The sequence below is a fragment of the Vanacampus margaritifer genome, chromosome 16 (assembly GCF_051991255.1).
Source record: "Vanacampus margaritifer isolate UIUO_Vmar chromosome 16, RoL_Vmar_1.0, whole genome shotgun sequence".
NCBI lineage: Eukaryota > Metazoa > Chordata > Actinopteri > Syngnathiformes > Syngnathidae > Vanacampus > Vanacampus margaritifer.
Window position 1 is genome coordinate 6,972,760 of NC_135447.1, and position 26,704 is coordinate 6,999,463.

Below are 26,704 nucleotides of genomic sequence, written 5' to 3' on the forward strand. Positions count from 1 at the left end.
GACAACATGCTACTTGTATACAAAGTGGAAACAATTTGGGACGGAAGAAAAGTCCTTTATGATGCAGAATACAGTATGTGTATTTTATTTTTTTCCATTTGTGTTCATCTTTTAAAGCTTTCTTCATCCTCCTCCCGGGCCCGACTTTATGCTGATGTTATTCTTTGACAGGTCGTTGTTCTTTTCCTTCAATGTATTGTTGTTGCTTTTTTCTTTTTGAGTAGCAAAATCCTATTTCTTTCCAACACCAGAATAGTGAGAGCAGAATAAAGTGTAATGCATAAAATGCAACCGCGCTTGCCCATTGTGTTGTGAAGTTGAACTGCAGCCAAGCAGACATTTCAATTCGGTCTGGTTTTCATTGGATTGAAAGGATGAAAAATTCAAGCCTTTTTGTATGATTAGGGTTGGGTTTTAATCCATGCATCGACTGAAGGTGTTTTGACTCAGGGTTATATAAATGAAGTAGCATTTATGTTGATAAGGTTACAACAAAGCCAGTTAAGACATTATCAACAAAATGTATATCAAATGACAAAATATTTTAACACCAATGTTTATTTACTTGAGTGTAATTTTGCCAAATGAAATGTCTCAGTTCACATTGCGCAACATGACACAGACCTCCGACAAAAACCCACTCGCATTTTGAAATCAAGTTTAATTTATAAACAATTGGACAGAATGACAGCTATTTTCCAAATGTATACAATTCTCCGGAATAGTACAGTACCGCTGTAAGAAATGAATTGTGAACATTTTCCACAAGATTGAAGCGCATACCCTCTTGCCTCCTACTCTTTACAATTCATAAGCTTTCAATACTGCTAGCTGAAGCATAAAATAAATAAACTTAATGAGTTGAATATTTTGCACATGACTGGTTAAGGAAGATTACAAAAGTACAAAACGGGCGCAGACAAGTGTGTCGTTGAAGTGCTGATTAGCAGTCAGGACCATTGGTTGATAATTGCTTGAGTGCTGATAGAAAAACAAAATTACCAATATGACCTTTCACCCCGGTTACATGTCAAATCAGATAGAACTTGATAAAAAAAAATAACAAGTCTTATAACGTTGACCTTTGGCCTTGGCTACATCACTGTGAAAATACAGAAATCCCAGAGAATATAGCAGGGTGATTACATTCATGTTCTTGGAAAAACAACACGCCTGGTCGGCCATTATGGATTGCTGTGTGGGTTGCGTGCTACTTTAGCATCAGCAAAAAAAAAAAAAAAAAACAACTCTGGAAACATATGATACACAATGTCCATTTGTGTAGTCATAAATGGTTTCATTCTATTTTAGTCCACATTATTTTTCTTCTTTACACAAATGGATATTGCAATGTTTTTAAATGTGATATTTAAATTAGTGCTGTTTTACCGTCATAGAGTACAGTGAGAGTAACCCTTGTGATTTCCCAAGCTAATGGGATTTAATCCATTTACTGGCAAACTGTTTCATGAATCCATTTAGGTCAGTGTGAGATGATTAGTGAATGGAAACAGTGGATTTAATTTTAAGAAAATTGTGGCCAAGGTCAGGTAAAGAGGGGGAAAAAGATGAACTGGACTCAGGTGGACAGGGAGGGGGGAAGAAAAAATAAAAAATAGTCCAGGAGCATAATCTTTATACATCCATTAGGAAACTGTGCATGCAAAAAACACACAAAACCGAGATCTCATTTCAGAATGAAAGCAGCTTATAATGTACGCAACTGGATGCACAATTGAGATCAACATTCATTTCAATAAATCCAATAATCAAATGATTTACACAATTCCACAAAAACGCGTACAGTTATAATAATAAAATAAGTGATTGTGCTTTTCTAACCGAAGTAGAACAAACCATACAAGGACAAGATGTACATCACTTATAAAACATTAACACTGTCACATAAAATTTCAATTTGAAGCACTTCTGTGGCAGTAAACAATTTACAAGATGTCTGGAAATGACACAAGCATTTTTAGAACATATGAGAAATGCTCATCATGTACAATATTTTTGTAGACAATCACATCAGCCGTAGCGTGCGCGCTTATCTTACATCGCCGGGTGAAGACCCTTCACTCCAGTCTCGTGACAGACGGTCAACTAGAATCAAGTCCACAGACATACACATGAACACTTTTTTTCCCCAACAACACTGAGTGAGAAATTTTATATAGAAAAGAGCATTTCTTGTGCGGCATTTGTGTTTTTTCTCTAATATACATCCCCCCCAGTCCCATCGTTAAGTTCTTCAGTGAAGCAGCTGTTAAGATGTTGTGGTGTTTTCAACTTCTCAGGAACTATGAAAAGAGAGAAAAACTGAAGTGGGTTGCCAGAACATTTTTGTTGTTGTTGTTGTTCAGTCTGTAGGACAGAATATATTGTAAAATCCCGGGAAATAGCACTCACTTTTTTGTTGTTGCAATAAATTAAAAAAATTGCTACAAGTACTAAAAGTGCTGCTACTACCAACACTTCTACTACTATTACTGCATGTACTACTACCTACTACTAATGCTAATGCTAATGCTAATGCTGCATGTACTACTACTACTATTACAACTACTACTGCATGTACAAATACTACTACTACTACTGCAAGTTCTACTACTACTACTGCTACTACAAGTACGATTTATACTGGTACTACTACAACAAGTACTACTACAACTACAAATACTACAAGTACTGGCACTACAACTCCAAGTACTATTACAAGTGCTGTTACTACTACTACAAGTACTGCCACTACTACAAGTTCTACTTCAAGTAATATTACTACTATTACAAGTACTACTACAAGTACTACTACATCTAATACAAGTACTACAAGTACTGCTGCTGCTTCTACTACTACTAGTACTACTACTACAAATACTATTACTACAGTACCTAAGGTGTTGTAATATATATATATATATATATATATATTAGGGGTGTGAATTGCCTAGTACCTGGCGATTCGATTCGTATCACGATTCATAGGTCACGATTCGATTCAATACCGATTAATCCCGATGCGAATCTATAAATTGATTATTGTGATTTATTTCTTTTTTTTTTTTTTACTCACATTTAGAAAATACTAATTAGTAAACTTGTACATGTACACTGTAAGATTTGTATGAAAATGTATTTATTCATCTGAAAATTCAGGTTGCAGTCTGTTTCATGTTTGAACAGCACTGAAATAAAATATTAAGGCTTAATGTTCCATTAATATAACATTCTTCCATGCCTAATGTGTGAATCTTAACCCTAAGTAAGACGTTTTGTTGAATATTCCCATTAAAAATGTATGTTTAAAAATCGGTACCGGTACTTGTTAATTGCGAATTATTATTATTTTTATTTCCTGTTGTATTTATTTGGTGGCGATAATTACCTATTGCTTTAATTATACAACGTGTTATCAACAACATGCAAGAATATATTATATCACCAATATTTATTTTAGTACACGTCCAAAAGCTCACTTCCTTTGCCAAATGATTCCAGACGCACTAATGGACAGTAGCTCTGTAATATCATCATGGTTTTATTTATTTTGGTTCCGGGCTTACCTCATCTATTCCCACAGACTCCATCTGTCCTCTGTGTTTGATCCTCGAGTCTTCACAAGATATAAAGTTGGATGCGTTGGGGTCATCGGGCTCACTTTGAGCTGGACCTGATGGGAAAGACGGGCGACTGTACAGAAGAATGTCGCCACATTCTGATCAGAAAAAAAAAAAAAAAAAAGAAGCATGTTGGGTTGGCTAATCAATACAATCAACATGTTTCAAAGAGAGAAACGTTATCCATCCAGTACCTGAGTGTTGTTTGCTTTTGCTGCCTCCTTTTCCCCTTGGTAGAATCGTGTCTACGTCCTGGCTCTCGCCGTCTTCAAATGGCGCCTCTCTGACCCGGTGAGTCCCTGTACTGCCTCTTCGGCCTCGGGTTTCCCCAGAACCCATCCGGGGTAACGTTGCCCCCCTTACTCTCAAGTCGCTATGGGACATCTGACTGGGGAAATTCAGTGGCATGAACGAGTCTGGAGAGGCACACACAAATTCAGATATTTATATAGTGAGAGATGAATTGGATCACATTCCCTGTATCAACTTTTTCTCCATGTTTTACCGTCATTGAAGACATCTTTGGGATGGTAGCTCGGTTGCACACATTGGTTCTGCTTATATCTTTTGGGCCTTTTCTGCATTATTGCAGGACTCATGTTGCTGTCTGTGGACATGGGACTGCTGGGTCGATGATGTCTCTGCCCTGAGATTTAAAATAATAATAATGATAATAAAAAAAAAAAAGCCACTCTTTTAGAATAAGTACTTGTTGTCTGGGAATATGTAAATTAACCTGTAGTTGGCAATTTTAGGAAAATTTTACGGGATTTCATCTCTCCAGACAATTCGGTATTTGATATGTGCGGTATTTGTAAATGCGTTCGGATGTACTTGTAGGCTAAATGCGGCAAACATAGCATATTTTCCCATAATGCGCATGCTCGTGTGAAGAAAAAAAAACTTTTTTTTTTTTTTAAACATTATTACAACACATTCGAAAATTAAACAAAATTAAAAGAAAGTGTCTACAGTGCATGATTTAGGTTTGGTGTTTTTCCCGTATTGCCTTATGGGAAAATATGCTATGTTCATAGCATTTAGCCTACAAGTATGTTCGAAGTACGTTTGAGCGTATTTAAATACGTTCGAAAATGTTTACTACACATTGGCAGTTCCACGCTTCGGTATGATTGAACTTGAAAATAATCTGAAATTTCGTAACAAAAATGAGCGCAAAATTTTTGCACCAAATCCTGAGTAGTAAATATCTTAAAGGATTTGTTTTGGCTTGTCCGGGACATTTCTGGGAGGAGACTCAACATTTTCTCTCCAGCCAAGCCGCAGAGGCAAGCTACTATCAGTGGCGTTTGCAAATTTCGCTGTGCGAACCCCCGCTCCTGATTGGTGGACTGGTTTCACGCTTGTTCCTGGTTGTCCTCGGCTTCCTTGAGCGTCAGTTTTGAATGGAAAAATGCCGGTTAAGTGACAAAATTAGCCATAACAGTTCATTTTAGTGAAAAACTGCCGTTTGTTGTCTCCTCACGGGCCACACTGGACCCACTAACGGGGCCGGTTCTGGGCCGCGGGCCATATGTTTGACACCCCTGCTGCCATTTTCATCTGTCATCTGTCCAAAATATGTTTGAGCTCCTTGAAGTCCTTGAACTCACCTGATTCCTCCGGGTATCTGCACATACGCAAGCCTTCTGGCTGACTGAAATCTCCGTCCGTGAAGAAAGATCCTTCTGAGGTGCTGACAACGCTGGACCTGCCCGATGATAAGTTATCCTCGGAAGCCGAGCCCCAGCTGTTCACCATGGACCCTGTGACCGATCGATCCAGGTCCCCGGTGCTGGAGGCGGGGGTCTGTTCCAGCCTGTGGAAAAGCAGCTTGTGCGGGGAGTTGTGAGGCAACTTTTGTTTGTGCTGTTGGTTTTGGTGCAGATGATAGTGGTTTTCGCAATGTGCCGTCTCCTCCTCTGCATCCTCTTCGTGTTCGTCAGTGTCCATGTACAGAGGGGTGGGGCTGTGTTTTGGGGGGGAGATGGGAAGGTGCATCTTTTTAGGGTCACATACATGTTTTGGCCATTTTGAGGTATCATGAGGTCTTTATAGTTCTACAACCACAATAATAATAATGATGTGTCAAACATTATCACTATAGTGGCTGTTTTATTTTATTTTTTAATACATTAGAGTTTGAAGAGGAATAAATGAATGTTGTCCTCTTTGCGTGTTCCAAAAATGAAGATAGATTTAATGTAAGAAAAATACACCTTTGCAAAAATGATTTTTAATCAATCAGAGATCTCTGGACAGATAACAGCCTCTATCATCACTTAAACATCGTAGGATTCAGAGCGTCAAATGTGTCTCTTCCGGGTGGCGGACGGCTTTTATTGTTTAAGGACCTCCTCTCTTTTATTTGTAGACAAAACATATCTCTGAGTACTTTTCCAGAGCAGATGGCGTAAACAAGGTCAGATTTGGGTGTGTGTTCGGGACTGAATATGTTATATAGTTGAAGGTTCTATTTTTCCCCATAACAAAATCTCACAAACAAGTTGAACCAAATTTACGGTAGCCGTGACTGATGAAGAAAGTAAAGAGTGTGTGTATGTGTTATTTCGAAGCAAATTTTGTTTTCAAGACCGAAATGTGCGTGTACAAAATAAAACAAGGAATTTTGGACCAATCAATGTGTACCAGCCTAAGGTCAGACCATACGAGATCAACATCATCTGCTCTGCTCAGGACACAAAACATTTCGACAAGGTTAATATGAAGAATTGGGATGTTCATAGTGTGTAACAATGGTTAATAAAATAAAATGAAGAATTAAAAATGCTACAATATCTAACAAGTTACAGGCTGTTTATGGTTTTGCTAAAAGATGGTTACCTGAAGTGGTTGACTCCATCCTGCACACCATTACTCATGACTCCATGTGGTTGTGTGGTGGTTTGGTGAGTAAAGGACACGTCGGGGGGCGAAGATGCTGCCCCTCTAATTGGTGGAGTCGGGCAGCCTTCTGTTCTCTTCTCTGGATCAAAACTGGGAGAAATGACAACTGACGTGAGGTACTGGCCAAAAGAATACACAATCCCTTTGAAACTGATTGAATTTGAAAAAAAAGAGAAACTGATTAAATTAATTATAATTTAATACAGTGAAGTTACTGTAAATTGTCCATTAGAGGTTTAACATTTTTGGTTGTACTCCTGATTTGGTGGTGGCAAAGTGAAGTGAAAATAATCCTTCTTACGGGGATGTTCGAAACCACTTTTTTTCAGAGTGATACCAGTACGAGTACTCAACGCTTGAGTAGTCACCAAAATTGATAGCAATTATTAATGCCGCTAGTATTTTTGATGCAAAAAATTTCCTCCAAAACACAATAACAGATATTTTTAAAGAAAGACTTATGTATCACAATCAAGGTTATTTTAGTTAATGAAAACTAACGGGAAAAAATCAAATTTAAAAAACTATTGCGAAATGCTTTTTTTTCTTTATGAAAAATAACTGAAACTACATTTTATGTTTACAAAACTAACTAATTATAAAGAAAATGTCTTTTGTTTTAGACCTTGGAGGATGATTTTAAGTTGATTAATTTTGGAATAAGGACATTTGAAAGTGTTTCACGCAGAAGTGACGTCATCTAGCAGCAGCCAATAGAAAAGCACCTTCAGATGACGTCAGTCCTAGGCGACAATTTGTTATGCTTGACTTGGCTTGCCTGCTTTTTTTTTTTTATTTAACTCAGCCAAAATGCAACATTAGATAATACATGTGTTACTTTTCTAATTTTACCATGGTGTTTTTTAAATATTGCGCACAAGTAATGCACTTTTTTTCTTTAACTAAAACGAATTCTAAAACTAAGCAGTTTTAAAATAACTAAAACTAATAATATATTTTTTTTAAACTAAGAGAACCACCCCGAAAACTAATTAAAACTAACCAAATTTAATAAACGAAACTTAAAACGAGATCAAAACTAACTAAAATGAAATTTCCCAAACTATAATAACCCTGATCACAATACAGCATTTTTTCCCTTGAAATTACCTGAAATAAATGGGAATTTTCTATTCTTCTAATTTCTAGTTCCTGATTATAAAATGGCCACAACAGGGTGGTCAATACTGGTATCTAACTTGATATAAGGCCGAGTATTAGCCTCATAGTGCTGATAACGGGTATCGGTCCTTACCCATCCCTAGACTTAACTGTCGATTAATCCCTGAGTTGATTTAGTTTTAAGAAACAAATGTATTCGAATGTCACAATTTTGCACTCTGTTGTAAATTAATCTATCGATTGAGACCATATATTTGTTTTATTGTCAATCTTACACTTATTTCAACCACAAGTGGGCTCTTGGAAGAATTGTTGCAGAGGCAACAAGAGATTTATTAATATTTTTTTTTAAAAAAACAAGCCCACCTCTTCTCCATGGGGAGGCTGTACTCATCACCGTTCCAGGCAATAGCATGAGGAGGAGAAAGAGCATCTCCCCAGCTAACTGCAGTATGTTTTGGAGTCTTCATGGCCCGCGGTCCTTTCTTATGATTTTGACTTCCTGAGAAATTAGCAGAAAAGTCAAAGTGTGCAGCCGTTTGGCTTGATTTGTTTCAGATGTGAGAAGTGAGGCCCTGGGCGTTACCTGAGGTGCTGTTGCTCCCCCTGTCTGAGCTGTGGTGCGAGCCCCCCAGACTGTGATCTGGGTTATGGTTGTAGGGGATGGTTTTGTGATGAACTAAGCCTTCATTTCCTTGTGGATGATCTGAAGAAAGAGCAGCGTGAAAATGTGAAACCGCTTATTTTAATCCTCTTGTTCTTATTTGATCCTACCTTACCTTTATTTAGAATGTTTTGCTCTATGATATTGTATTGCATCTGCGTGGCCATCTCTTTTGGTAGTGGAGGAGGGTTTGGTGGCTGATTCCAGCAGGGCATGTCCATAGGCTCCAGTGCATGAGCCTTGTTTTTGATGCTGGCCTGAATAAGTTGGGTGGTAGCATAAGGGATTGGCTCATAAGCATCCGATGAATCTCCTCCCGGACTTGCATAACACAAGTTGGAATTGTTGAATGCCTTGATGTCATTGAGTTTGTCGCTGAGGTTCACATCTGTATAAATAGGTGTTTCAGAGCCAAGTTGTCCACCATGTTTGTTGTCCGGGTGCTTCCCATAGTTGGCGATGCAGTCGGCTAAAGGGAACAAATATAAATGTAATCACGGTCACAGGTGTTTTGATTTATTTGTATGTCAGAGACCTGACATGCACTAACCCGGTCGGCTGTATGTTGTCATGTTGCTGTCACTGGTGCCGTTGCCATTATTGCAGCAGTTGATGCTGCAGTCTTTGTGATTGGCACATGTATTGGGCCAATTGTCCGGCAGCCACAAGTGGTTCAGAGGTTCACCCATGCCGAGAAGGCCAGGTCTGCAACAAAGACGGGCCATCACTCAAAATCTACCGCTCCCTTAGCTTTAATGAACACGCAGGGCTGGACAACTTTTACAAAAGGTAGACAACGCCTCCTAGTGTTTTTACTATGTACTGCAAATCAGTTGCAAAAAAAAAGAATCAGAGCGCCACTTGCCTGCCAGCGCTGCACACAGATTCGCCTCTTTGATATGCAACTGAAAAATAAGGTGGAAAACATTCATTGTTGATGAGCTGTCACAAACAGGAAGTGCCGGGGGCAAAGAAGAAATGTGATAGACGTGGAAAGTCGAAAGTTTACGCCAACTTCTGTGAGGGCACAAACTCTGACTTGGTGGCTTTGACAGCCGTGGAGGCAAACAAAATCCTATAAATGTCTTTATTTAATGTCACAATTAATTCTGAGGAACATTTGTGTCACCGCCACGTATCTATTTTGGAAGACTTAATGAAAGTAGACAAGATTTTTTCCTGCTAATGAAACAAACTTGGTAATCCAAAAACTTTATCTTTGCAAAGGTAACAATTAATAATGATCAAATAGCCATTGAATTACATTATTGTTGCATTGTACTTTAAGATAAATAAACAATAGAAGTATGAAGACACACCTAGCAATGTTGCGAGGACAGCTTGAGAAAGTCTCTTGTTTGTTCCAACATACAATAATATTCATAAAGGGAAGTTTGGGTAAGTAATTTTATTTTTTGGGGTCAGGCCTATAAGCATGGGACGATTTTAGATTCTGGAAGTGCAAGCAACAATATAATGTTATCAAAATTACAGCTCTAAAATGACCTCTCTCTCTCTCTCTCTCTCTCTCAATATTTAGGTAAAAAAAACCTTTTTTTTTCATTGAACACAACCATTTTATTTTTGAGAAGGAGAAAAAAACAGATAATTGGCGGCAATTAATTTAAAAGATGTGGATTATTTATTTTATTACGCAAACAGACAATCATAAGGTGTCTTTACATCCAACCTGTTTTTATTTGAATTTTCAAGAATTGTGAAAACAAACCTGGATGGAAATGCTAGAAAAAAAAAGCTAAAATTCATAAAAACAATCTTTTGTTGACAGACAGAAGAGACACGCTCATATGACATCATCTCTTGGCGCAGTCTCCTCTTAATATAAGCAAAATCATAATAGATGGAAACGAGCATAAGACACGTAATTTGCTCAAAATTCTCAAAATTTTGGATCGAAAAGAGCAGCTTTTAGTGACAACAGACTCACTCCAACAGTATTCCCAGCATACTGGGAAATGCTAAAGATGCAAATGGAAGATAGACTCAATTCAGATTCTCACTTCTTGAAAATGAAGTCATAATAGCCAGATAGTTGATCCACACAAGTGAAGTAACTATATTGTTCTTACCTGTTGGTGTAAAGGTGAAAGATGGCACTGGAAGGACAAACAAAACGGTGTCAATTAATGCAATCAATAATATGGCAAGCAACGAGAGCTCCTTCATCCATTTGGTGCCGTGTGCCCGCCATATTGATGATCATCTTCAAAGTCAAAGACTTAAAAAGCATGCTATCATCAATCATCAGTATCTATCTTAGGCATGTGAAAAGGTTAATCAGAGACTTGAGGGATAAGGGAAATTTAACGGGTGTGTTGTGGCAAAGGTAATGGCAGGTTGACAGGCTTGAGTGTCCAAACACAGCGGCGAGAAAATGACGTTAGAGCATCTCTAAAGGTCAGACTTCAAACGGCCGTTGCGTGCACATAGCAGGTCTTAATTGTGTCTGAAGTCATAGTGCCGAAAAACAGATTAGAAAACATTATCGCCGCCATTTTTACATACTAAAAATGCAATCTTTTTTTTTAAATGTCATTAATAAAAGTAAAAGTAAAAGTGCTTATATTTAAACAAAACATAAGTCATTCCAAATGAGTAACTAATTGGCCAATATATTTATGCAGTAAAAAAATATATATATACTGATAAAAAATATATTTTCTAAAGATCACAGACCCTTTCGGATGCCGGTGTATGTGCTGCTGAGGCCGCTTCTCTTCTTCCGGTGCCGGTACAGCCACACACTGAAAATCATGAGGACAAACCAGCAGGTGGCGCCAATGCCCGCAATAAATGCCGGTTGCTTCACCACGTCTGAAATGTGTGACAATGTGTCCTTTCCCTCACTGAGATCCATCATCTGACCGGCAGAGTCTAGGAAACACACATTAAACATTTGAGAAAATGAAATTTGATCATATAATGCTTCAGTGTTAATTGCAAGTGCCGGACTTACCAAACTGAAAGAACATGACCTTGCTCTTGACCCCGGGTCCGGCGCCGTTGCTTGCCGCGACCTCTACGCTGTAGCGAATCCCTGGAGCCAGACCAGGAACGAGCACCGAGAAGGTGTAGCCGTCGACTGACTGGTTCACGTGATAGCGACTCTCATTACCGAGGCACCAGATCTGTCGAACAGAGAAGGTGAGCAAGCGAAGATGACAGTTATTGCCTTTGGGACACATCCGACGCCATTGAGTGGCATCAGTGGTACCTCAAAGACGTAGTTTAGATTTCAAATATAATACACATGGTTGTAAGCGTGACTTGAGGGGAGTGAAGGGCGAGTATCCTTTTCATACCTTGTATTCCTGAATGACTCCCGCTTCCTCCGGGACTGGAGGTGCTTTCCATGATATGAGGATTGCAGTGCCATTGGTATCACTCTTTGTTACTTTAACGTCCTGGGGTGCTCGTCCTGGTGCTGGAATGAAGGAACAGATGTGCAGTATATGTAAAGAATCACCCGGCAAATGCGATGAAAAAGCTTCTTTTTTTTGTCACACGCGCGCTGTTGCCGTGGCGATGCACTGTTTGCAAAGAAAAACAACCGGAGGCGAAAACTCATGCAACTTTGTACACCAATCAGACCTGGCATAAAAATCTATATTTTAGAGATTTCTTGTGTGAGTTTCAATAAATGGCTCAGTATCGCCCCCTACAATTTTTTAAATAGAAGCATTCCTGGTTGTATGTTTCACCTACATCTCGTCATATGTAACAGCCCCAGTCCTATAAAAAAAATAAAAAATAGCCATATGCTAACCCTAACAGGAAGTCAGCCATTTTGAATTGATTTTGGAATTGGGTGCCATTTTGGCCTGATCGACTTCAAACTTTGGGTTTTTCATATAAAAGAGGTTTAAAGTGAAAGCTCTGTATTTCATCACGCCGTTGCCATGGCGATGTGCCGTTTGCTAATAAAAATGATGCACTTTTTGAGGGACAAAATTTATGCGTGTCATGCCTGGCAAAACCATTCAATTTTTCATTATTACACTTCCAGCAATGGATAGGGAGATTCACAACTGAATAAAAGAAAAAAAACTAAACTCATAAATTCACCTTCTTCCAACGTTCTGATCACCTTCACCTCGCTGTCAGCTCCCTGGAATTCGTCAAAAAAGGGCCGCACTTTGAACTCATAGATGGCGCCTTTCTTGAGCTGACCGATCACCACGCCGTCCTTATGTGGGGCACGTACATCCAGGGCACTCCACTGCCCCTCAGGCTGACCGTGCTCTGCCGAGGGCCTGTACAACAGCTTGTAGCCTTGGATGTAGAGCGAGTGCTGCTCGACCTGCGTGGGGGAAAAAAAAACAAAACAAAAAAACAATCAATGTCAGGTCTACACCACAGCAAACAGACTCTAAATAATAAGCATTTGAATCCAAATGGATGAAAATTATCTATAGAAAAATATAATTATTAACTCATTCACTGCCATTGACGGCTATAGACATTTTTTCCCCACTGTTGTTAACAAGAGTTTGAAAACCTAGGAAAAAAATGTCCGTCCGTCTTCTTCCGCTTATCCGGGGTCGGGTCGCGGGGGCAGAAGCTTTAGCAGGGAAGCCAAGACCTCCCTCTCCCCAGCCACTTCACCACTTCCCTTCACCTTCACCTAGCGCCTCCGACGGGACCCCAAGGCGTTCCCAGGACAGCCGAGAGACATAGTCTCTCCAGCGTGTCCTGGGTCGTCCCCGGGGCCTCCCGCCGATAGGACATGCCCGGAACACCTCCCCAGGGAGGCGTCCAGGAGGCATCCGAACCAGATGCCCGAGCCACCTCAACTGGTTCCTCTCAACGTGGAGGAAAAAAATGTATGGTACATTTATAACAGATATATCATTTGTGATTAATCGTGAGTTAACTATTGAAGTCATGCGATTAATTACAATTTAAAAATGTATTCGTCTGACGGCCCTAATTTTTTTATATTTTCTTTTTCTTTTTTATCAGGCGATTATTTATTTTTAAATTGTAATTAATCGCATGACTTCCACTAGTTAACTCAAGATTAATCACAAATTTTATATCTGTCTCGGTTTTCATACTCTTGTTAATAAAAGTGGAAAAAAATGTCTATAGCCGTCAATGGCAGTGAATGAGTTAATGAATTTATTACATTTGATCTCACTAGACTGTGAAGGTACAATATCACTGCAAAGCCCGATCACGATTCACGTATACACACAAACACAAACTGATAGATTCCCCGGTTGATTTAATTCCCCGTATCTGCCAATATTGCGTGTTTGTGTTGAACTCACCTCTTGGCATTTTTCTGAGAGGATATGGAAAAAATATAAAACAGTCTACCCCACTATATCAATACTATGAAAACAGTGAAGGCTTCGATTATTTGTTGAGGTAGCCCTTGAAAAATTGGAGTCTCCCTACAAATTTCTTCTGGATGAGAAATACCGAAAGCCCTTTAGAATGCCCTTTAGTGAAGTAATTCAATTACATTCACCTACTGACCATACAAGTCTTTTTTTAAATCTATTTTAAATGTTGTCTTATACTATAAACTAGCAATATTTGATAACACTTTTTTTTCAGACCACTCTTTAGTTACTGACACCAAGCACCGATACCACTAGTACATTTAATACATCAAATAAAAAAACAAAAAAAAACAATGACAGATTATTTTAAAGAAAAGACCTATATATCCCAATATAGCATTTTTCCTTAAAATTGCATGAGATTAATAGCAATTTTCTATTGGTGTAATTACCGGCACCTGGTATTGGTACTCTCCCATCCTATAAACAAAAAATAAATAAAAAATAAATGTTTGGTGAATGGTGATAGAAGGCGGACTGAAACATTTTTAGACAAACATAAGTGGTGGTTGCTTATTTACAAAAATTAAGTTAACCTTTTTTCTCATTTCTTTTTGCTTTCACAGTAATTTTTTCTTCAATACTCCGTTCACGCTTCACTGAACTGTAAGATGGCTTTCATTGATTTTGTTTACTATTTTCTTGATCTTCTTCTTGGCAATATTACTATCAGTTCTTATTCTCCCCAATGAGGAACCCTCCCACATTTTGACTTTTCATTTCGAAGAAGCCAATTAACACTAAATGCTGCTCACAAATGACAACGTGAGCAAAACGTAACCATGGTAACCGAAGTGCTGCAACACTCACTCAACTCTCCCACTAACTCCAGGCAAAATAACAATCAAAGAATCCCTGTTAGACGTAACCACGTCTTCACATCACACTTAATTCATGGAAGATGTGTCGAAGTTACGTCAGTCCGCTTACCATCCAATTTACTCGGACCGCAGAGGATGACACAACGGTGGGTGTGTTTAGGTGGATCACCACATCCCCCAACTCCCTCTGGATGTGACGAGGATCTGTTCCCTCAGCTGTATAAGTGCTATCTTTTGGTAAAAAAAAAAAAAAAAAAAAGAGACAAAAACACTCTGGTTATGTTCAAAAGGGAACTAAAATTGTGGATTCTGAGTATAAAAGTCACAACCTCCTGCCATGGTCAAACCAGCAAAATTTTTGTCAGGGCGAAATTGTACATTTTGAGCAATATCCATTTTCTATTTATTAATTGAGAAAATTAACTTACAGAGGCATTAAGGAAAACATTTATATGCTGTATAGAGCCGCTCCCAGAAAAAAAATTGTGAAAATCAGTTAAGATGTTTTTTTTAAATATAAATACCAAAAAAAAAATGCAATTAAGATAAACAATTAATTAAAAGAGGCAAAAAACAAAACAAAAAAATAATTACATAAACAAATAAGTAAAAGAAAACCAAACACAAAAACCCACCCAGAGTTCCCACTCACCGAGTGTTCGGACTGAATCTGAGATGGTACTCGGGTCACTGAGGCCGAAGGCGTTGACAGCTCTGATCATGAAAAGGTAGACGGTGCCAGGCTTCAGGTTCTTCTGGACAAATGTTTGCATCTTCACATGCTCGGCTAAGGTCACCCATCTGCTGCCTAAAGTGTGACTATAGAAGACATAAGAAGGACATTATGTAAAATATTGTATATATAATCAAGTAAGACACATAATCTATCTATCTCACCTGAATGCCTCTATGAGGTAAGACGTAGGCGTTGCACCACCATTGGGGCTGGGTTTCCATGAGAGGGTAACAGAAGTGGGGCTGACATCGGTGATCTCGGGTTTAGTTGGAGCACCAGGCATCATGTCAGGGCCTGAAGGTCGACTGGTCTGGACAACGACCCCAAATTCTGACATGCACAAAAAAACTGTAAACTATCTTGCTCTTCTGGTCTAATATAAATCATGATCATCTAAAAAAAGACAAACAGATCTCGAAGTTGACTTAACAACAAAGTCCGCATCTAACAAATGCGCAAAATCACCGTGTAATTTATTTTATTTTTTAATACCGCATCTGAATGGGAAATAATTATGGTTTGATATGTCCTCATGTAACCTCTTATATAAGGATATGTTGTTGTCCTGAACTTTTATACGAGTCCAGGTGCCCAACAATCTGGGAATAAAGAGCGGAATCAACCTGGGAACTCTTCCTTGTTTATACTAAAGTCCTCCCTGCTTCGGAAACATGTTTTCAAGGGTGCCTGGGAGAGGGCTTGGCCAGCCCGGTTTCTCACGTTCACCCCTTTTTGTTAACAAATAAAAGATGGAGCGACACACGGTGTGGGTAGAGTCAGCTGTGGGATATGTACGATCGCCCAGCCGTTTTGCAGCTCGTTCTACCCGGACCGTCGGCTCTCCGGTCTAGTGTCAAGGTAAGCGCTGATGATGATCATATTATGCTGCTTAGAGTTGAAGTGTGTTGATTGCTGTTTGCGGGGAATAAAGGGCACATTTGTTCTAGCCCAGTATATCAGTCTCTTACAGTGTATTCATTGTTGCCGCCGATCACTCACGATTCTGCATAAAAATATAAAAGTGAAGTAATGTTTTCCACAAAACAGCATCTCAAAGGCAAGCCTTGACACGTAAAAATTACTGCAACCGGGCCGTGTTGCGTGCACGCATACACGTCACAGCGATGACGTAACTGGACAAAAATGTCCAATAATTACACCTTCTAATAAAAAGGAAACTATTTTAATGTGTTGTGTGGGTCAATTTGACTTAAATATTCGGCATTGTCTCAAATGTTGCAATCACGTTGCAGATATGTCGCAAAATGACAGCGACGACAACCTCATATTTTGCAAATTTAACATTCGCAACGTTCGGCAATGTTCGCAGTTCAGTGGGATAAGACAGATTTAGAGGCAATCACAAGAAGGAGTCATGCCATATAACTGACAAAATTGCATTTCCTTGCTTCTGGATCATTTCAGCGCATTGTGACATTAGTTCTCCAACTAAATAGACCGTTTACATACCTTCTACTTGTAAAAATGCTGTCCAAGAGGCCTCTCCATTAGGACTGGAAGCCACACAAGTATAGAAGCCTGTATCACCAAGCTGAGAAAATACATAGAAAATAGCGGCTATTAGTTGCCTCAGCGAAAAGATCATTATCAATAGATACACCCCCATTGTACCCTACCTTTGTGTAGCGAATCTCAAGTGACCCGCTTTCTGCTATGGACAACCGTGTGTCTACTGGTGACAGCACAACACCATCCTTCTTCCAGTGGACCGAAGGAGATGGCATGCCAGTTGTATGGCAACTCAACACCACAGTGCTGTCCACAGGAGCAGTCTGATTGACCGGGCCTTGTCTAATTACAGGGGGAGGCAGTTCCGAGCCTGCTATAAGAAACAGAAGCAAGGACATGAATGGAATTAGTTCTTATGAAGATGTAATTCTGTGGATAATAGTCAGAAAATGCTATAATAAGAATTTGAAAAAAAAAATGAAAACACTGCCTCAAAAATAAAAAATAAACAGATAAGCAGTGAAAGATATTTAGAGGAAAGTTGCTACAGCGAGAGAACAATAGAGGGATGGGTAGCCAGTGGAGGAAAAAGAAATCAACTTATCCCCTCCAGCAGAGCAACTAATCATTCATTCCAAAGTAGGTAGTGATGGAGGCGGCTTCAAGCACAGTCTCACTATGATAACACAGCCCTCTTCACTCCCCATCTTACATTTTAAAGCCCGGTGAAATGGGACAGGGGTTCGAAATAAATAAGACTAACCAAAAAAAAGTTGATGGAAACATGCCTTTAAAACTGCCAGAGGTATTACCGACTGGTCATTTCCATACAAATGTAGCCCTCCAAATGGGGATGAAAAAGATGTAGCGGGATGGAGAGAGAGTAGAGTGCTAATAGATCACAGAAAATTGGAAGAAGAAAAAAACACCCCATGTTTTTTTTTTATTCCTATTACCTCTACCAGCTTTCTTAGTGTAGATGCCACATTTTCATTTTAAAGTCTCTGCATCAGTGCCATGAGGAGTGAAAACTAAATTTTACCGCCAAACTAGCGGTAGGCCTAAATATCGAAGAAAACCCTGAGGCAGTTTCTCTCATTAATTTTAAATATATACAAACGTTGACAAGCACATGTGAGCACATAGGTCATTTAATTTGGAGCCTGCAGATATTGCCGGTGGTGTGTAATCACTGGGACAAGCACAGTATTTAAATCGTTTTTTTTTTTTTTTTTTTTTTTACCTCATCCAATGAAGTTTAATTTATTTTTCTTTTGTAGCAGAATTAGCAGCAGTAGTAATATATACAGTAGTGGTAGTACTATTAATAATAGTCTTAATAGCATTATTACTATTACTAGTAGTGTTGTAGATTTTGTGTGCAGGTACATTTTGGAAATATCAATACATCTTGCAGAGGAACCTAATTATCCTATGTGGCATTGTAATAGTTAAAATACTAATAAGCTTGAAGTTGATTTCAAAACCGTAATCACTGTAATTTCAAAGATCCTATTTAATTTCACCTCAATTGCTGTTATTTGAAGCTACTTCAGGGGTAGTGCGGTACTATAAATCATTGTTTATCATTATACTGTCAACAGCTAATTATCACACCCATAAGGACAGGCGGGCAGACTATACTGCAGTTAAGACCATTTTTAGCCCTTACATGAATGCATTCAACAAATATTAAATACAGCAAAACCAGAGGAACGATGGCTTTTGTCACTCACTGTCCGTAACCTCCAGCAGTGCTTTGGTAATAACGCTACCAGCAATGTTGAGAGCCTGACAGCTGTACAGGCCAGCATCAGATTGTTGAACATCGGTAATCGTCAAACTGCCCATCTGGGAGACAGACACGCGGCTGAAGGGCTGTGGCGCGGAGAACAAAAGACTCTGCAGGGAGAGTTAAAACATACACGTTTTATTCACACAGATTTTTATATTTTTTTGTTGTATTTTTGGGGGGGGGGGGGGGGCAGAAAGACTGAAGGTCATTCTCACCTCACTGCCCTCCCTTTGCCAGAAGATAGCGGGCTGCGGGTTACCAGTGGCCTCACACTGGAAGGTGACAGTTCTGCCTATTGCTGCCACCTGGTTCCTGGGACGTAAGGCAAATGCCGGTGGCACTGCGGAAGAGGAGGTCAGGATTACCAAAAACAACCTAAAATATGCGGATTCTTCAAAAAAAACTGTTTGTGCTAAAACATACACAGTCAAAATTTACCTTCTTTTGAACAGAGCTAAACCACAACATACAGTATATAAGTATGACGTACTGCTGCTGGCTGATGGTGGGTGAGGGATGGATGACAAACTTACCAGGGTTGACTATATGGGGGGGGGAAAAACACAGAAAATAGCAATGTGATGAGTAATGGAGGTGCAAAAGGTCATGTGCAGTTCTAATGTAAGTCTTTTTTTTTTTTTTTTTTAAAAAGGAGAGCAATGATGATGTCAAATCGAATGAACAATACTGAGCTCTCCTGGACAAAAAAAAAAAAAAAGTAAGTCATGCAAGTACTGTTGCTATGTTAAAAGCACAATGGTACTTTTTTTGCAATTAAAATGAAATAAAATGAAACATGGAACAACAATGCTAGGGAGCTTAAGTTTGAGGCTGTTGTGCAGTTGTTACAAAAACATCACACTCAAAATGTATTCGATTACAGTAGAAAGTGGTTGACTCATGCATGTTTGTAACCTTAGAAGGTCTAAATAGTCGTCATAAATTGTCGAGGATTTAAATAAAAACGTTTTTGAGCTGCAACAAGAGAATGGCGTGCCAAGGGTATTAAATATTACATTTAACAACAATAAAGTTGGACTGACCGTGAACAGTAAGCATGGCAGATGTTTCAGATTTCCCAACCATGTTCTCCACCACGCATGTATAGGAACCCTCATCTGAAGGGGTCACTTGGCGAACAATCAAAGTGTGGTCTTCTAGTATTTCATATCTGAAAGAATGGAGAGGAGGAGGAGGAGGAGGGATATCACTTGATGGAAAGAAGAGGTTGAACCATTTTGCTGCCATGTTAAAAAAAAAAAAAAAAGGGAACATGTCATTTACCTGCCCTTAGGTAGCTCAGAATCATCTTTCCTCCAGCGGACAGTAGGAACAGGATCACCTTGAACTGCACAGTGGAACTCCACACTACCGTCTGCCAACACCACTGCACTGCTGGGCCGCTTGAGGAAGGTTGGGCGCTCTAGTGGGCATCCGGCAAAACAGTTAAATTTAAGATCAGCGCAATTCATTGGGGGGAAAATAACTAAGGTGGCCTATTGGTTGGTTACAGAAGAGTGGAATTTCCAATGTGGTTTTGATTGGGCTTTGTCGTTCGAACGTAATGCAAAGTCATTCCAAAGTATTAGTCGTTTAAACATCTTGGTAAACTCGTTCATGCTGGTAGTCGTTCAAATGTCTTGGTAAGGCTGTTCAAACGTGTTGATGAAGTTGTTTGAATGTATTGATAGGGTCATTAAAGTCGTTCGAACGTATTCATAAAATCATTCAAACGTTCAAATGGCTTATAGTTGTTAGAACGTATTGGTAGAGTTGTTCGAAGGTATTAGTCGTTTGAATGTACTGATAAAGTCAGTCGTTCGAACGTCTTGATCAAGTTGTTGGAACGTATTGATAAAGTCGTTCAAACGTCTTCGTCAGGTGATGGTAAAATCATTAATTAATTAATCATTAAAGTTGTTCGAATGTTTTGGTAAATCGTGGTAAAGTCTTGGTAAAGTTGTTGGAACGTTTTGGTAAAGTCTTTGGAATGAACGTTTTGTTAAAGTCTTTGGAATGAACGTTTTGATAAAGTCTTTGGAATTTATTGGTAAAGTCGTTAATAAAGTTGTTTGAAATGCTACAAAATAAAAAATAAAAATAAAAAAGTGACGTGGGGTATTTTCCCATTTATCATGTTCCAAGACGTTCAAACAACTTAATCAATACATTCGAATGACTTTACCAAGATGTTCAAGCCACTTTATCAATACATCCGACCGACTTTACCAAGACGTTCGAGTGACTTCGTCAAGACGTTCGAACAACTTTGCAGTACATTCGAACGGCCGTCAAAACTGTTTCATTGTAAGAGCCGCGCTTCCGCAATGTTGCAGAGTAAAAAGCCTGATCGCAAAATCTGTTTTAAATTTGATCAAATCTTCTGTTTATAGACAGTGTAGAAAAATTACATTAGGCCATATATATATATATATATATATATATATATATATATATATATATATATATATATATACACACACATATACTGTATATAATGATTCTGACAATTACCTCCTGTCTGCCTCAAAGGTCATTAGTGGTGTGCTACATCCTAGAGTATTTTGACCTTTGGAGTGTATTCTGCAAGATTATTCTCACAGCCTTGAATAGCTTTATACGGCTTTAGACTGTGGATTCCACACCCCAACCAAGGTCATCTTACTGCAATACAGATAAAAGCTCAATTCTGATGGGAAATGTTTGAAAAAGGAGTGTGGGGGGTGGGTTGAGAATTAAGGCTGAAGGCTAAACTTTTCCAGCAAGATGGGGATCTCTGATGCTGAGATTGTTGCAGGGTTTTTTGTTGCATTGGCATTGCTATGCAAATTTTTGACGAAAAAAAAAAAAACTATTGCAAAGGTGCTAATTTTACCAAGCACAGTGAGTTCAGCGATTTCACTCTCACGCTCCCCGACCATGTTGGTTCCAACGCAAATGTATTTTCCTGCATCGCTCTTCCTGCTGTTGGTGATCATCAGCTTGCCACCGCGGATCTGAAAGCACACCGAATATTTACACAGCTGTATTTGCACAAGCCCCTAGCAACACCCCTACGTGCATCATTTGTCACCAAGTGCGTATGATCCGGCCATAACTGCATAGCCCTTGCATTTGTGTTTAAACGTGTCGAGCTGCTTCTTCCAAATTGCAAGCAAAGTTTATGCATGTAATGTAACCATAGACTATGAGTAAATTCCCAGTGTAATAGTATACCTGTGTACATCTGTATGCATCACAGGAATGCGCACTGCCTTCAGTCTTTAACCAAAGGTCAACCGTTATAGAATTACATAATTCATAACTGTGAACAAAGACCCACTGCCTCTTTGTAGAGAACCCCCTCTGATGTTCCGTCAACTTACTTTGCCTTTAACAAACTTTAAAACTTCACATTTGCATTTCATATACTACCCATCCCGCAACCCCACAGGGCACAAAGGCTGTCTTTATTCTAGTTTGAATGTGAGACTTTGCACCGATTGTCTGCCACTGCCCGCTGTTACAGATAATACCGCAACAGCAGCAAGCAAATACGAGGAAGCAAACACACGAGGCCATCAACAACCTTCTTGAGAAGAAAGCACTTGGCTTTAAAAAAAAAAAAAAAAAAAAACGTTATTCCATTCAAGGACAATCTTTTCTGTTAATAGCTGAGGTCAAGAAATCAAAGGTCAAGGCTGCATGCTGTGCCGTGGTAGCCAAGAAAGGTATTCAGTGTCATGCTGAATAGCACCCGATGGCCACCCAACTGCATATACTGTAGATATAATCTCTCATTAAATTGATGCTGCAGGGATATTTTCAACATATACCAGAAAGAGCCCCTCACCCACATTTCCTGTAAGTTCCCACAAAATGATCAGCCAGTGACGGGCTTCTAGTATTTCAAATGTAATAAACTGTGGCTGTTTGTAGACGTTATGCGCACCTCTAGTAATTTCAAAGAGCGAATTAGGAGAATTGTAGATCAGATTCGGCCAATCCTTTTAGTATTCAGTGGATTAGTCAAAGATGTTTGCACTATTGGAATAAAATAAAAAGGATTATTATGCAGGTATTTGTGTGAAATAGGATTGCTGAGTCTACAATGTTCAGACGTATGAAGCCATTTTAAAATTAGCAACAGTGCAATGACATCAGTGAATAACCCTTAAGGGCTGCTAAAACCATCTTCCACCAACTTTTGTGGTGTGTCGTACCACTGCACTTTAGCAGCTGATTAAAGAGTCAGCTTTTTTTTCCTCCTGGATTGACCACTTCCTATTTTAGCTGCAATTTCAGTGGCAAGAAAAGTGGTTTGTTGGACCTTCATGTGCAACCCCAAAACCTCAACTTTCAGTCCTTTTTCTGCATAAATAAGGTCTGTCTCTACAACACTCTGTGATATCTTAATGGTGAATGTTCAAATAAAATCACAGTGTTGTGTAAGGTAGGGCTAGACGATTAATTTAAGTTTATTTATTTATTTTTATTTTATTTTTCCCCATAATTGTCCAGCCCTTGTGTAAGCTAACCCTGTAAATATTATAACCAGCACAGACTATTGATCGGCTCCTATTTTCCTTGAAAAGTAAATTACGTCTTTTAAGTGAACTCTTGTGGCAAAGTCATATTTCAAAGTCATATTTAGTTGGGGGAGGACAAAGACAGGCGTGCAAGGAGTACAAAGCAAAAGAAACCTTTGTATTTGTCTCACAGGAGCCTCTGCCTGGTTCTGATCCCTGCCTTTCCTTAAATCACAGCTAGCTGCTCTGTCCATCACAACCCTCGAGAGAGACTCTACCTGTCACTGTGCACTAACTGAACTTTCAAACATGCAACACATCAACACAAAGCTGCTTGCCAACACTTATTAAATGCATGATGTAGCCAAGTTGTACATCAGGGCTTCTGCTGCACGGAGCATAACGTAATACTGTACATTGCATTGCGCAATGCACAAAGGCGACATATCTTACTGTAATTCGTTCCTCTCTGTCGTCTAAGTTCAAGCCATTTTTCCTCCACGAGATGGTGGGCTCAGGGTGTCCTCGGGGTGGCTGGCACTCCAGAACTGCAGGTTCGCCCACTGCAACCATGACGTCTACTGGGTTCTGTCTGAAGTCATCACGTAAAACTGAAAAAAAAAAAAGAAAAGCAGAAAAGTCCATATAAATGACAGGTTTGCTTATTGTGTTGGTTACTTTAAAAGCGGGTTGACAATTTGCAAGCTGACTTAAGTTTAGAGCAATGGTTCTAAATCTTGTTGGAGATACTGAACCCCACCAGTTTCTGATGTGCATTCACAAGAATTACTTGGCATGGCGAATCAGACAGTTAAGGACACTGACTCTCGTCACACAACTCAACTCTATATTTATAGCACTTTAAAACCACTGTTTTCTTAAGATGGAAAACCGTAGATACAATGAAAACAGCAGAGGCCCCAGAATTGAACCCTGTGAAACACCACACGTTCCATTATACATGTGAATTCATATTGCACATGTTCGTACGTTTTTTTTTCTCAGCATAGTTAGTATGAAGGGATTACAATAATAAATCACACGACGTACAATCACAACAGTCACAAGTCGACTACTGAACAAACCAAATTCCCTACAGCACATATAGGCTAAGCAAAGCAGCATGATCACCAGCAGCCAATGATGGCAAAGCACGGCATATCATCACAAATCATTTGAGTCGGGTGTGAGTCTTCGCCTCCGCCGAACCTCTGAGACTGACTCACAAAAGCTAGGGTAGATCAAACCCGGGTTAAAAACCACTGGTTTATGATATCCACATTCCAGCTATCTCTCTGAATGTAATTCAATGTATTTAATTCATGAAGTGCTACAATCCTTCTGGGTATGTCAGAGCGTTTCATTGGTCCAAAAAAGATCAAACAAATGGTCACCCAACATGGCACAGAAATTGCTCCTGAACAGTATCAACTGGTGTTCTTGAGACAGTTCAATTGCTGGCGGTGGTAAGCCAAAATGATCAAATTTCAACAGCAAAGAGCCTGCATACAAAAATAAATAAATGCTTGCAGCCCAAAGTTGAAGCGAAGACAAAGGAAACTTGTGTCTGTCCAAAGTCGTCCTACCAATGACTGTGATTTGTGGTAGCCATTGGCAGCTCATTCTCAAGCGCAACGTGTGTCAAAAATCGTACCAAAATACAGTCAGCTAAAAATACGACACTGGATGAAGATTTGCTGATTTTAGACGAATGTTCATTGCGGACGTGATCGTAAAGGAATCCTAGTGTGAAAAGCTGAATTCCTCGCTCTGTTACTGAAGTGATTCTTGATAGTGATGAAGTGAGGAATATATATTGTAATGCAGGCACCTGGGTTTGAGTGACCGCTCTAAAGCATGGCCGGTCTTAAATTACATTGGGGTGCGGGGGGGGGGGTCGATTGAAAGACCTGAAAAAGCCAACGGACTTGAGCCAACATACCAACATAGAGTCAGCAGAACAGCACTAGAGTTTTGTTCGAGTGAAAAGACAGGAAACAATGAGGAAAAGGCATAATCACTCCCAGATGGAGACAAACACATTCATCCATGGATTTGTACATGACACCGTGCTAGTTCGCCCGAGCTGCCTGATGAAACGCCGTCGATACGGGAGAACAAATTGCGATGGCCTCGTGATTAGAACTACTATGACCCTTGTATCTTCCGGGGCTAAATTCTGCTGCGGTGATCCTCTAGGCAGGCTTGTGACAGGCCGACTAGTACAGTTGACCGAGTGCTGATGGGAAACAGCTGTCCGAACAGCCCCTTATCCCATCTCCGCCAATAGCATTGTGTCACATGATAAAAGGCATTCTCGTGGGATGCAAAAACATGCGGTTGAGGTTACTTCAGACAGGAAGAAAGTGAGACTATTGCAATTGCGTGTGTGTGCTATGTTGCACATCTGCATGCGCGCTTGCTGATTGATCGGGTGATGTGATATCGTAATGCTGATAGAAATTAGGTTACGCATCTGCCTTTACTGTTGTGTCATATTCCATAACCTGAGCTGTTCCCACAAATCACAAAAGATGTATTAATGGCTTGCAGTGAATTTAATGTCAGGTAAAGGGATCTTGTAAATGTTAGTAAGGAATACTATGAACAGTATATGCAATCAATGACTTCATTTGAGAAGCAACTGCTTTTGTGGAGAAAATTATTATTATTATTTTTCCATGTTAATTCATTTCGAAGCAAAGGTTTACAATAAGAATATGACAATTTAACGAATGAACAATTGTTTTTCTTTTTTACTGTACATAATATTTTTTTTTTCTTAAATTCACAAGGTGTATAACTGCAAACTAGAAGCAATGATCTACTGTCATGTAAATGGTAAATGGACTGCTTTTTAAATAGCGCTTTAACTACACCATATGGTGCCTAAAGCCAGGGATGTGATTTGACCAAAGTGAAATTATCTGAAAATTTAGCCGGGGGTCTGGGGGCCGCTGGCACCCAGCTAGGTCCAGGGCAGTGCCCTGGTGGGGGGGACACGGGGGGCAGAGCCCCCCGGAGCTCATGGGTTTTCCGTGTTTTTAAGTACTTTCAATGCACTCACATGACAAAGAAATAGACAAAACAACAGCATAAATTTTCAATGTATATTGAACTATCCCATATAAAATGGCAGTTTTAGTCAACTCAAAATCAGTCACATTCAAAAACATTGGACTGTCTTTGCTTTTAAAAACTATCACTGAGAATATCATCATATCTAACTAATGTGATTACTAAGTTAACACATAAATAATGTTGAAGAGTTCAAATTTCATGAACAAATAATTGTATCATGACCAAATGAAAAGTAACTCATATTAGAGCATACCACAAATGTCTTTGTTATAGCAGAAGATGTTATCTGTCGTAGTCATGTGCATACACAATGAACAACTAAAAAAAAAAAAATATATATATATATATATATTTTTTTTTTTTTGGGGGGGGGAGATAAAAAAAGCGGAATTCCGCGAATTAACGGAAAAATCACATCCCTGTAAAGCGCTTTACAATTGAAGCTTCACATTCACCCATTCACACATTCATACGCCAGTGGTCGGCTGCTGTCATGCAGGGTCATGCCAGGCCCACTGGGATCGAACCCACAACCTCTCGGATGGGAGACGACCACTCTTTCCACCATGTAACGTGAGATCATTTATTATGCACACCTCAAAAGTCAA

General features: G+C 39.3%; 1 protein-coding gene across 10 annotated transcripts in view; it reads right to left on the bottom strand.

The window, feature by feature from the left end:
- Window positions 1–641: 641 nt before the first annotated feature.
- The window catches only part of LOC144036205 (roundabout homolog 1-like), a 117,278-nt gene continuing 91,215 nt past the window's right edge, over window positions 642–26,704 (bottom strand). For 8 of the 10 annotated variants that reach the window (XM_077546655.1, XM_077546649.1, XM_077546650.1 and 5 more), the window contains 27 exons: window positions 23,469–23,626; window positions 21,383–21,503; window positions 19,792–19,930; window positions 19,551–19,678; window positions 18,723–18,847; window positions 18,449–18,614; window positions 16,880–17,085; window positions 16,713–16,794; window positions 15,404–15,572; window positions 15,159–15,325; window positions 14,616–14,737; window positions 12,400–12,634; window positions 11,637–11,758; window positions 11,291–11,462; window positions 11,011–11,208; window positions 10,404–10,430; window positions 9,179–9,218; window positions 8,864–9,018; window positions 8,429–8,782; window positions 8,236–8,355; window positions 8,016–8,151; window positions 6,465–6,617; window positions 5,234–5,589; window positions 4,126–4,266; window positions 3,815–4,036; window positions 3,567–3,718; window positions 642–2,367 (listed from right to left, as the gene is read on the bottom strand). In XM_077546655.1, the coding sequence (XP_077402781.1) occupies window positions 2,218–2,367; window positions 3,567–3,718; window positions 3,815–4,036; window positions 4,126–4,266; window positions 5,234–5,589; window positions 6,465–6,617; window positions 8,016–8,151; window positions 8,236–8,355; window positions 8,429–8,782; window positions 8,864–9,018; window positions 9,179–9,218; window positions 10,404–10,430; window positions 11,011–11,208; window positions 11,291–11,462; window positions 11,637–11,758; window positions 12,400–12,634; window positions 14,616–14,737; window positions 15,159–15,325; window positions 15,404–15,572; window positions 16,713–16,794; window positions 16,880–17,085; window positions 18,449–18,614; window positions 18,723–18,847; window positions 19,551–19,678; window positions 19,792–19,930; window positions 21,383–21,503; window positions 23,469–23,626 (4,316 nt within the window). In that variant the 3' untranslated portion in view covers window positions 642–2,217. The remainder of the gene's footprint in view (window positions 2,368–3,566; window positions 3,719–3,814; window positions 4,037–4,125; window positions 4,267–5,233; window positions 5,590–6,464; window positions 6,618–8,015; window positions 8,152–8,235; window positions 8,356–8,428; window positions 8,783–8,863; window positions 9,019–9,178; window positions 9,219–10,403; window positions 10,431–11,010; window positions 11,209–11,290; window positions 11,463–11,636; window positions 11,759–12,399; window positions 12,635–14,615; window positions 14,738–15,158; window positions 15,326–15,403; window positions 15,573–16,712; window positions 16,795–16,879; window positions 17,086–18,448; window positions 18,615–18,722; window positions 18,848–19,550; window positions 19,679–19,791; window positions 19,931–21,382; window positions 21,504–23,468; window positions 23,627–26,704) is intronic. The other 2 variants (XM_077546648.1, XM_077546653.1) reach the window with 2 other exon arrangements.